This window comes from Sipha flava, unplaced genomic scaffold (assembly GCF_003268045.1).
Source record: "Sipha flava isolate LNK unplaced genomic scaffold, YSA_version1 164_pilon_pilon, whole genome shotgun sequence".
Taxonomy (NCBI): Eukaryota; Metazoa; Arthropoda; class Insecta; order Hemiptera; family Aphididae; genus Sipha; species Sipha flava.
Window position 1 is genome coordinate 827558 of NW_020271825.1, and position 11790 is coordinate 839347.

At 33.1% G+C, this 11790-nt stretch overlaps 1 protein-coding gene across 2 annotated transcripts; it reads left to right on the forward strand.

Moving 5' to 3' along the window:
• The first annotated feature begins 3384 nt into the window (after positions 1-3384).
• LOC112679590 (trimethylguanosine synthase-like) lies at positions 3385-11543 on the forward strand. Of its 2 annotated transcripts, XM_025549460.1 has the most exons (9): positions 3385-3852; positions 8334-8415; positions 8492-8626; positions 8745-9000; positions 9066-9334; positions 9428-9592; positions 10376-10523; positions 10792-10958; positions 11462-11543. In XM_025549460.1, the coding sequence occupies exons 1-5, from the start codon at positions 3715-3717 to the stop codon at positions 9076-9078; spliced, it is 624 nt and encodes a 207-aa protein (XP_025405245.1). In that variant the 5' UTR covers positions 3385-3714; the 3' UTR covers positions 9079-9334; positions 9428-9592; positions 10376-10523; positions 10792-10958; positions 11462-11543. The 2 variants fall into 2 exon arrangements, with proteins under 2 accessions (XP_025405245.1, XP_025405246.1); XM_025549461.1 differs by lacking the exons at positions 10376-10523; positions 10792-10958; positions 11462-11543 and adding an exon at positions 10136-10153 and having other exon boundaries at positions 3700-3852.
• The last annotated feature ends 247 nt before the right edge of the window (positions 11544-11790 follow it).

The window sequence follows — 11790 nt, forward strand, 5'->3', positions numbered from 1 at the left end:
TAATCAGTGTTGCCGTTTTCGAAACTGTGAAATAAGTTTAAGTTGTTGATAGAAAAGATTGATATGGCTAAATTAATTTTTTTTTTAAAATAAGGGCCAAAGCAATTTTAATAAAACATTGCATTTATTTAATACATATTAAAATAAAAAATACAATATTAGTTTTTTATGATTATTTACACTCAAATTAATGATTCAAATTAACATAACACTGTAGGATTGTTCAGTGCTTCCTAAAGTTTTTCGACTCATTGCGCTCTTTTTGATCTAAGGTTCTTTCAGGGTACCCTTCCCCAAATCGTAGCATGACTTATCTTAAATAACATTTTAGTCCAATAAGTATTTTTTGACGGCACGGTGCCGCTGTACAGACATCGCAGCGCTCATTTTGTCAACCGACGGCATAAATATTAAAAATGACAGAATTAAAGTAATATAAAAAAATAAGTAGTTATATGATCAGTTAACTTTTTGTGACAGTCTTTTTAATGAATCATTTATCATTCATTAATTAATATATTATCTAAGACTAGAATAATATATTTATAAAATCTTATAACATAGTTACCTAATTAAAATATACCTCAGTACTTTGAGACTTAAGTGAGCAACTATGATCATGTTTTCTTTTTCTTGTGTTTTATTTTTAGAGTTTTCGTGTGAGAAACTGGGAATTGAAATTTGTTTTAACACGTCCTTAGCTCATGAGTAGTTTTCACAACATAGAGTTATATAATTACATATTTACATATATACATTTTATGTGAAAACAATGAAGTTTGCACCTTTAACATCTGTTGATGTTGAACTTTCATTTAGTCTCTTTTAACAAATTTTAAGCGATAGTAGAACTAACATGAGGACAGATAATATGGAAAAATATATTATTGTTAATTCATAGAGTAAAATTTAAATATCATTACAATTTTATATGACAATTGGAATTACATAATTTAGTAGATGCACGACATGCATATTCATTGGTCTTACGTTGTATTTTACAGTGAGAAGTCGTAAAACCTTGGGATTCATATATGCCGTTTAAGGCAGCTGCTTCACGGAGAGTTAAACCTCTTTTGATTTGCTTACAACCGTTTCAAGATCTAGAAGCTTCTCTTTGCATGGTGTTGATTTATATCTTGCAAGGCCGTATTTAAGGGCGGACATTGGGCCCGTGCCCCCTCCCATTCACAGTATTTTATACTGTTTTTTATTATTGAAAGTACTGACCTCTATACGCTCTCTTACTTTTCAGGTATGGACGCACGGTGTTATATTCTGATAACATAATATGATACCATTGATATTTTATATCACTGTTTTAAATTTCCGTTTTAAATTATAATCGAAAATCAATGTTCCTGTTTTATTATCATATAGTATTTGCGTTTCTTTGGCGGGACGTTAGGAAACGTTCTTAATTATTGTATTATCGTAATAAGATAGCGAATAGTGATAGCAATTAAAATATAATAATCATGCAACAACTGCCATTTGCAATAAAAAAAAAGTTCATATTCAATCAGTATAAGATATGAAGATTCTGACTCGAAAAAAATTCGCGAGGACTTTGTTAAATGTCTTAAAGCATTAGGAAAAGCTATTACTGAGATAATAGAACGTGCCCAATTTTGAAGCTCATGTGATAAATTATCAAATACGATAATTATCAATTTATTTATCATTCACGATATCGTTTTATCAAATATATTGTGGCGGTAATTTCACCACGATCAATTTTGGCTACCAACGTGACGGCACGACAATCAAAGCTACATTCAAGTTGGTCGAGCGGTGGCGTTTGGCAGCCCCGCCGACTTATAAATATAATAAATAAATATAATAAACCAAGTTTATTCGTTCTGTTAATTCTTTTATTCACGATTGTGGTAATGGATAAGAAAAAAAAAGTAGCTCTTATACTTTTAAATAGACGTCGTCAACGTCGTGTTAGAAATATACGAGAAAGAATCTATTGGATTCACCCATATATACCCTTTTTTGTTTCAATCCTATCTTTATATACATTAGATATTTTATCCCACAATACTGGACGAACTTCTATGAGTGAGATTGATAAATCTACATCCATAATAATTGTTATTATTGTGTGTGCTGGTAGAACAAGGCAGAATGGCAGAAAAAAATAACAGAGATCGCAGAACAAATAATTGACTGTGTACGTCCGTGCCGTGTATGTGTGAACGGTATCGAATAATATAATGCATTACTGATACGTGACGGAAGTTTGAACCGTGTGGACTTGTACGGAAACAACACGGACACGGCGCGGTCGAGATAACGTGTGAAACCTTCCATAAATAACCATACATTAGTGAACTGTCGAAAAATCGTGTACACGGAAACCGTGTGAGTGTGAAAAGGGCCTTACTGTCTTTTTTCCCCGGTGTAGCTTTCTTTTGTCGCGTCGTCCTTTCTTCTCTCTTTACTCTCGTAGCCAGAATTGCTCCGACATAATTTTATTGTTTATTCATTTTATTAATAAACTATCAACTTAAATCTAATCTCGTTTACTTTCTTTTTTAATATGTTCTGTTAGTTAAAACCTATTATCACACCCAGAACTGGTGACCTCAAGTTTGTTTTTATTTTTTTTTCTCTTCGACACGCAGTATGTCTTCCGGAAACGAGTGCCGTGATTTACTCTCGCTCGAGAATGACTCGCTCGTGAGCGACACGACGAATTCGTCTCCCGTAGCCCCTACTCTGCCGACTGATAGCTTTTCCATCGCGAGCGTCGCGCAGGTTCGTTTACCCTTGTTTTGGCGACACTCATCACGCGAGTGGTTTTTACACGCAGAAGCTGTTTTCGCGAATCACCGACTACGTTCGGACGTCTCCAGAGCTAACCACGTAGTTGCTGCTTTAGATGAAGAAGGCGTTAGAGCTATCCGTGACCTCATCGGCCCGAACGTTTGCTACGAGAGCCTCAAACAACGCCTCATCACCATATTCACAGTTCCTCAGTAAACACGTTTCCGCAGTTTCGTCCAACCCGGTGGTTTGGGTAATCGCCGACCAACCCAACTACTGCGAGATATGCGCAGCATTTTACCGGATGGCATCGGGGAAGATGTTCTTAAACAATTTTGACTATAGAAATTGCCTGCCACTATTAGTGCCATTATCGCCGGTCAAGACGGTCCATTGGAGGATCTCGCTGCACGTACCGATCCGTAATGGAGGCCGGTACCTCTTTCGACCTCCATGTCGTCAACAGTACCAATGCGTCAACTGACCGATTCCGGCGATGGAAAACGCGATCGCAGCACTCACGACGCAAGTTGCGAGTTTGGTAACACTGCAGTCCATTGTCAAGCCTTATCACGGCCGTTCACGGTCACGTTCGAAATCTCGTTCCAAAAACATCAACTTGTAATTTTATCACGACCGTTTCGGCGTGGACGCTAAAAATTGTAAATCTCCTTGCAATTTCAAACCGGCGGAAAACTGATAGGAGCGGCGAAGACAGACCAGTCCTTCGCCGCTCATAACTGTCGATGAGTTTTCGTCACCGATGAACGTTCCGGCAGACGTTTCCTCATTGATTCTGGAGCTGACATATCAGTCCTGCCATCGTCTGTTGGTCAGCGACCGGTCTCCGTAACCATCCTCACTGCCGCTAACGGAACAAGAATCCAAATTTACGGGCAGAAGTCGCTCAATCTCGACCTGCGGCTCACTAGGCCTTTTATGTGGACGTTCGAGATCGCAGATGTCAACAGAGGCATTATAGGAGCAGATTTCCTCCATTATTTCGGATTACTGGTCGACGTCCGCCCTAACCGTCTAGTCGATCTGAACTCCGGACTTGCATCGACGATTGCTACCGTAAGTACCGTTCCCTCAACTATTTGCGTGTTTCTCAGCCGCTTACGTGGACCAAGTTAGTCGCCGAATTCCCCAAGATTACGCGTGAATCACCGGTTCCCGCCGCGTTTACGCATAACGTTGAGTACATATTATTTACTACTGGACCACCCGTATTTACGCGTCCATGTCGCCTCGCTCCCGATCATCTCGCCATAGCGCGAAAAGAGTTCGAATTTATGCTTCGTTCAGGTATATGCTGACCGTCGGACAGCGCTTGGGCCAGCCCGTTGTTGCTTGTCAGTAAGAAAGACGACTCTTTCCGTCCATGCGGCGACTATCGACGATTAAACGCCGTTACTAAACCGGATCGGTATCCTCTTCCACACATACACGACTTTTCCAGTCATCTTTTCGGTAGAACAATTTTTTCCAAACTTGACCTAATACCATCGAATTCCAGTCGCACACGAGGACATCCCGAAAACTTCCGTGACAACACCTTTTGGGCTGTACGAATTTCCGGTCATGTGCTTTGTCCTAAAAAATGCCGCACAAACCTTTCAGCGTCTTAACAAGATCCTTCGCGGTTTGGATTTCGTATTTGCTTACATTGACGACGTTTTAATTGCGTCGCATTCCGAATCCGAACACGAAACACACCTATGCTCCGTCCTCGAGCGATTTCAAAAATATGGTGGACAATCAACTGATCAAGACGTGATGTTTTCATTTCTCGTTGATCTTTACCTTTAGTATTTACCTATACAGGCGAGAAAGGATAATTTAATATTATATTAGTGCACTATTCAAGCGTTGGTTGATGTATGCATATTTTCTTTTGGTTTTTGAAAAGCACGGCGTACGATGAATAACATTTGGATACGCTTTTATTTAGGATGTATCTTTTTGTGTACATAATACAGTGATGTACATAAACCCCGTTCGTTAATTATGTGCTCCTCGCACAGTGAATGACCCCATTGCATTTTGGTGGTTTTCAACGTAATTTCTAGTTCATTCTCTCTCTCTCTCTCTCTCTCTCTCTCTCTATCATTCATTATCTCTCTGTATGTATATTAGTGCTCCTTATTTCACTTAAAATTAAGGTTGGATTTTTAAGACCCGTTGCTTAACATTTTCCATGCATTTATAATATTATTAGCGTATATCCGTGAATTATTATATTGACGCGTATACCCATGAATTTGTGAATTCACGTATTTACGCCTTAAGGTTTTTGTTACATATGACAACATTCTCACTCATTCCTTTTCACATTCCGCAATCTGTTTGTAGACACATTCAAGAATATGATCGATCAAAACAATACAAAGAATATCCCACTTTTACATTCGAAATAAGAAATTCAACGTCTTGGCATATGATTCTGTTGTTAAATATTTTGAACGTTTTATTGACATTCCTTTTTATCGACAGTTGAAATATGATTTATCGCGATTACTTGATTATTTTGAATAAACGCGGGATGGTAAAATGGATAGAAGCGGGAAAAGAAAAATTCAAAATTTTCAATTTCAATTTTGAATTACTACGTTGATGAGTATAGCGTCCCAAAAACCAATAATTTAGTAGAAGGATGGCATATTGGATTATCATCTATTTTAAACGCTATGCATCCTAACATTTGGAAATTTATAAGAACCAGACAAAAAGCAAAAAAGCTAAATCGTCTGTAAATGATTCAATTTTGTACTGAAGCATAAACCGCTAGAAAACAGAAAAAAACATAATGATACCACAATGAGGATAAATACTAGTGCTGATATTCAAACCCATATTGATTATATAATTATCGGCCAATATTGGCAATATGGGTTTTACCGGTATCGGTACTTTTTTTTAAAATCCGATATTTGAACCCATATAAGAATATTATGTGTATTCGAGTGATTATGACTACAATACGTGTTCACGTGCTTCAGCATTTATTAATTCACGTATATTAATCATACGTTTTTTTTTATTTTATTACATTAACGTGCTTGCGGTATCCGTGAACACGTATATTTGTAATCTCGTAAGAAAATAAGACCCCCTAGTGCATATCACAAGGCCGTAACTGGGGGGGAGGGTCCAGGGGTCCAAAATTTTCAAAAATAGAAACATTTTAGCGGTGATTATAGTTTATTAACTATAAATTGTATTAAATATTAATATTTCTGTGCGCAGTGTAGTTATAGAATATCAAAATTTACGCTTTTCATTTGTCGGAACCAAAATTTGTTTCCTACAAGCGCACACAAGAATATTTGAGTGGATTTGAAAAAAAAAAAAAACGTTATCATTTCAATACCTCGTGAACTTCTTGAGGGCGGCAAAATGATTTGCCGCTGATCGTTTGCAACAGTCGATCACAGTAAAACGATTGCTAACAGTGTAACACCCAGGGCTGGGCAAGATACCTAAAAAAATGTATCTAAATACAAGATACTTCGATATTTTTAAAGATACTAGATTCAAGATACAGGTAGTTAAGATACATATAAGATACAAGATAATTTATTCATTTATTAATATTTATTTATTTATTTGTTTATTCATTTACATTAGGTACAATAATAAAGAATATAAATATATTTATAAATTACAAAGTTTATTTGTTAACTATTAAATGTTTAAATTTAAAAAAATGATATGGAGTATTACAGTAAAAAATTTTTTTTATGTTATATCCCATGTTTTAAAATTAATTCCTGGTTACCTTTTAAAGAGACTATTTTCAATTAATAATAATAAATAATAATTGCTATATATATATATATAATTAATAGACTTAGGGACTTCTAGCATATGCATACTTTTTTTAATTATTGTTAAATATAGCAAAGTGCGAAATAAATTCGTTTATCGGTACCATGATATCAAATCTAAAATTTGAATGTGCATATTTTTGCATATTTGATAGATTTTTGCAGGAGAGTGCTTATTTTAAAATGTTTATGTTTATTTTGCATATTTTGACAAATTTTGACAAATTTTCCAAATTTAAAATTAAAAACTATGGATACATATTTCAACCTATCGAAAGAAAAATATAATAAGGGAACTTAATACTTCCAGTAATATGCTATCTGCAAACTACCTCTCATATCTCGTTATAATTTTCGTGTAAGTATAAATAATACTATAAACCTGTATCGACCGTATAACCCGCTAGATATCGACCGGATGTCAATAAAGATAATAGTTGATATAAAATAATAGATTATTTGTTTAGTGTCCAGTTCAGTTGATTGTTATCCAGGGCCGTAGTTAGAGGGTGGCGAGAGGTGCCTACGCTCCGAGCGCAATTCCTGGGAGAATGCAAAAATGAACATCTTGCGTTTAATGTTAAAAATTATAACGGTCAACGTCGTATATTTTGTTTACAAAATTTTTAAAAGCCTTCATATTATAATCAAAACAATCATCGAAAATGATATCTAATAAGCGTAATATTTTCAAATTGAAAATACGTAAGGGCGCATTTTGAAGTTTCGCCCTGGGCGCAATGTTTGGTTACTATGGTATTGTTATTATTCGTCGTTGTTTTTGCACCACACAACGTCGAATCATACGTAAAGTGTCGTACGCGTATATTTTATAAATACTGTGTAATGCCGAAAGTACAACAGTTTACGAGTAGCCGACTACAAAGTTTTGTTTCGGAATTTAAAGATACATTTACATGAACACGTTTTATTTTGTCTACTATGTGGTCATTTTTTTTTTTTTTTTTTTTAATGCATATAAATGCATATTATAATGCATATTTTAATGATTTTAGAAGCATATTTGCATGCATATTTGTGTATTTTTTAGAGCTATAAGTCCCTAAGCCTAATAATTAATAATAAATATTTATAATTATTAATAGTAAATAATTTAAATTTTCAATTTACATTTATTTTTTTCATCAAAATTTAATATTGCATAGAATGTTCCATATAAGGATTTTGGAATATTAACAATTACATTATTATCCATGTTTTTAGTAATAGATACTTAAAATCGGACGACACTACACAAAAAACCGCGTAGACAGAAAATATGAACCGATCATGCACAATCACATAGTCTAAAATAAATGTTTAGCGCGATAAAATTAAGAAAACATTCTGCCGATAAACTGGATTTATATAACTTACTGATTACAAAATTTGCTCATTTATCAAGTGAATTACTTTGACGTGAAGAACTTTAATCTAAATTATTAATAATTATTATTACATAACAATAGATTGTATCTAGTCTTTAATCATAAAAAGATACTAGATACAAGTTTAAAAAAGTATTTAAATCCACGATACCATATACAAGATACAATTGTATATCAGATACGTATCATAAATACTAGTATCTAAGATACTGCCCAGCCCCGGTAACACCAAACAAACAAATACATACTACACGATACTAATCAACAGGATATCCTAATATATATATAATTATCTGAATGAACTCTCCAATGTTTACTAATCACGACGTACTATTCCCAGGAATTGAACGTCACCTATAAATTGTGGGAAAATCGGTTTGCACGATTTTCGAAATTCAACGACGGCATCATGCCAGACCCAGGTATATTAGAGAGACGAACGTTTTTAGTTATAGTATCGACTCCGTTTGTGTTTTCATCATTATACGATTTTTACAGCGACCCTTTACTCCGGGCCTCCAGAAGTTTTGGCAAAACTGATGGCTTCCCGGTGTAAGTCGCTGGGTACTGTGATAGACCCGTTTTGCGGTTCCGGTGCAATCGCGATCCAACTGGCCATGGTCTGCCACAAAGGTATATTGCTGACAACTTGAAAATACAATTATTGTCATATTATTTAACACGCTAATTGTATATTAAATCGTAATGTATACTAACATTGGACTCGTAACGGTTCGCGTTTTTTATGTAGTCATCGCGATGGACAGTGACCCGGTCAAAATCGCGTTCGCCCGGAACAATGCTCGTGTGTACGGGGTCGAAGACCAAATCGTCTTCCTGGTGGGTGACTTCTTTGTCGATGCCCACTCGCTGCAGAGGGCAGACGGCATCGTCACGTCACCACCAGTGAACATGACTATAGAGGAAATGGTGAAGTTAACCAAATTGGCAAGTAGGGTGGCGCCGAAAGTCTTAATGAGGTTAACAAAGGACCATGATTGTCAGATGTAAGTCCACAGATCGTGTTATGAGAGCATCAATACCCATATAATGTTTATTTTTTTTTTTATAGCTGTACCAATTAGAGAATAAAATATTTAATAAAATTAATACAGAACAAATATGTATTGATAGGGAGCCAAATTCAATTTTGGCTTTCCTAGGTCCCGGAGTACATATTTTTTTATACCATTAAACGTTTACAATAATTAGGCATAACTATAATCATCGGTCCATTGTTCAATTCACACTTGCAAGTTAATAATCTGTTTTAGATGAATACGAATAATTATAACGGAAACGTAAATAGGATACAAAAGAAAGTGCTTTTGTTTTCTGATGGTAAGTTGTAAAAAGTGTACGATGTATATAGATAAAATAGTGTTTTTTCGAAGATCTTGATACCAATGATAACATTATTTTTAATTTCCATAGGGGTATCTGTTAATCGTCGTGTGCGTTGGATAAGAGGTAATAATAATCTTTTTGCATACGACGATTACCTCAAAAACGTTGAAGAATTCTTGAAGAGCCAAAATCTCAACTGACAGACGATTCCTCAACACAATCGGAAGAATATAATACAATTGATATCTGATAGTAAATACTATTTATAAATTATATTCAATTATAAATTATATAGATAAGGACATATTTCAGATAAGGAACATTTTTAATTTTCATGAATCATTTATACATTATAAATAGTCTTACGGTAGTTTTACATGTACCCGGTATGAGACCAAGCTTGTAATCAAAATAATGACTTAAAATAATTTACTAAAAAATAAAAATATTATTTAGGAAAATTGTATGTATATATTATGCAGGTGTAATAATAGAAAACTATTTTAAAAAAAAATAACGGATACCTCCAAGTACTTCATTTTGTGTCTTATTTTATTTAGCTCTGAGTTCTAAAGGGATAATTCTATCAACCCCTCTGTCCCTTAAAATAGATAAGTTTCAATAAGTGAAGTATGAATATTTTTAGGATTATTCTGTTTTAATTTTGCCAATGACCCGTTTATTAAATACAAATATTACATTTTCAACAAACACCCGTACCGAGCAACAATTAGATACCACAATAACATCATTATTGTTAAATCCAACTAATAAATAAATTATATTTTATTTCAGATACACATACCATATAATAAATTTTGAATTAGAATTTTGTATTTATTCTATATCCATTGAGAGATTAAAAACATTGTTAGGTTGATAATAGATATTTTAAAAAAAAATTGAGATCTACAAGTTAACTGTTTGTGTAAAATATTACAAATGACTGGTTCGAAATTATCAAAAGTAACATTTTAAATACTATTAATTAAACATTTCAATAGCTCTCCTAATAACGTGATTTATTATTTCTAGATGTATTTCTAATCTAATATAGCTTGGCCAAAGCTTTTGCGCATCTATTAATATTAGAACGTGATTCGTTTAGAGAAAGTTAGTCAACAACGTTAAGACCGTTAAAATACACGATATGACATTTACTTCAACAAATGGATTTACGAAGGTAACTATTTAATATTATTCTAAACTGAGTTTCAAATATTGCACAGACTTTTATCGATTATTCAAAACCAATGCGAGTTGATTTGATGTATCGAGGTATAAAACGATAAAACAACTGAAATCGTTGAAACTGAGCCATCGGTTTAAATATTAATATAATTTGAGTAGTATTGATGTTTGTGAATTCGTTGAACAGCAAATTAGGGTGGTGGAAATCGGAGTTTGCGACAACAGGTTGGATTAGGATGAATTAATTTCGTCGGTTTTAGTTTCAGATTCAGATCAGTCGATTACGAAGGGATCTCGTTTTAAATATAAACAAAAAACAGTTACCGTTCAACTAATAACTTAATTCATTCAAAGTGACTGTTATGATTTACTATATGATTTCGTAGAAGAAACGGATTTGATGCAGCAATGTAATAATTACATATAGGTACTATTAACAATAATATACATATCACATATACACTTATCTTATACGGAGGATGTCGATCGATATTTTGACTTATAATTTCGAAATATTTAATCACGATAGAATTATAAATATTAATTCATTTTATCTTGTAAAACTAATTAATAAGATAATTAATATAATAAATAATTAAATAATTAATTTAGAAGTAGTAAATGAATTTTTTTTCTCCAATTTTGTTTTCCATTTTAAATTCCAACATACAATAAATATAATTTAATCTTAATATTTACAAGATATTATTCAACAGTTATCCCCTATTATAATATGTTTATTGAATGACGATCAAACTAATTTTATTTTATCGATAACTTGTGCAGCATTGTTTGAAAACATTCAAATCAGATAAAAAGCTTCTTTTAAAAGCAAACCACTTGTCAAAGATAATGGTATTTTTAGGATAAATATTAATATTTTTGAATTCTTATTATAAAATAAAATTTATCTGTTTTAATATTTTATAGATTCAATAAAATACTTCAAGATGAAGAAGTTAACGCCAGCTCACCGAACATGAAATACATAATCAACGATATTGAAGATGACTTAAAATATTATATAAATGTTTAATTTCTTAAAAAAAAATTTCTATATTTATTTCATTACTTTAATAACATTTTACATTTTGTATACATAATATTTATATTTTTTTCTTGCAATATATAATATTATTATATTATTGTATATTTCTATTTATTGATTTCTTATTTATATTGTCGCATACATGATAAAATGCATAATTAATAATGTAGGTAACATATTTAAGATTAAGAAAAAACTGATATGATGATGA

Excerpts from the sequence above, each read along its gene's own strand:
- LOC112679590 (XM_025549460.1), top strand. The coding sequence starts at position 3,715 with ATGTGGACGTTCGAGATCGCAGATGTCAACAGAGGCATTATAGGAGCA. Across the intron at positions 8,416-8,491 it reads CGGCATCATGCCAGACCCAG|CGACCCTTTACTCCGGGCCT; the intron begins GTATATTAGAGA and ends CGATTTTTACAG. Across the intron at positions 8,627-8,744 it reads GGCCATGGTCTGCCACAAAG|TCATCGCGATGGACAGTGAC; the intron begins GTATATTGCTGA and ends TTTTTTATGTAG.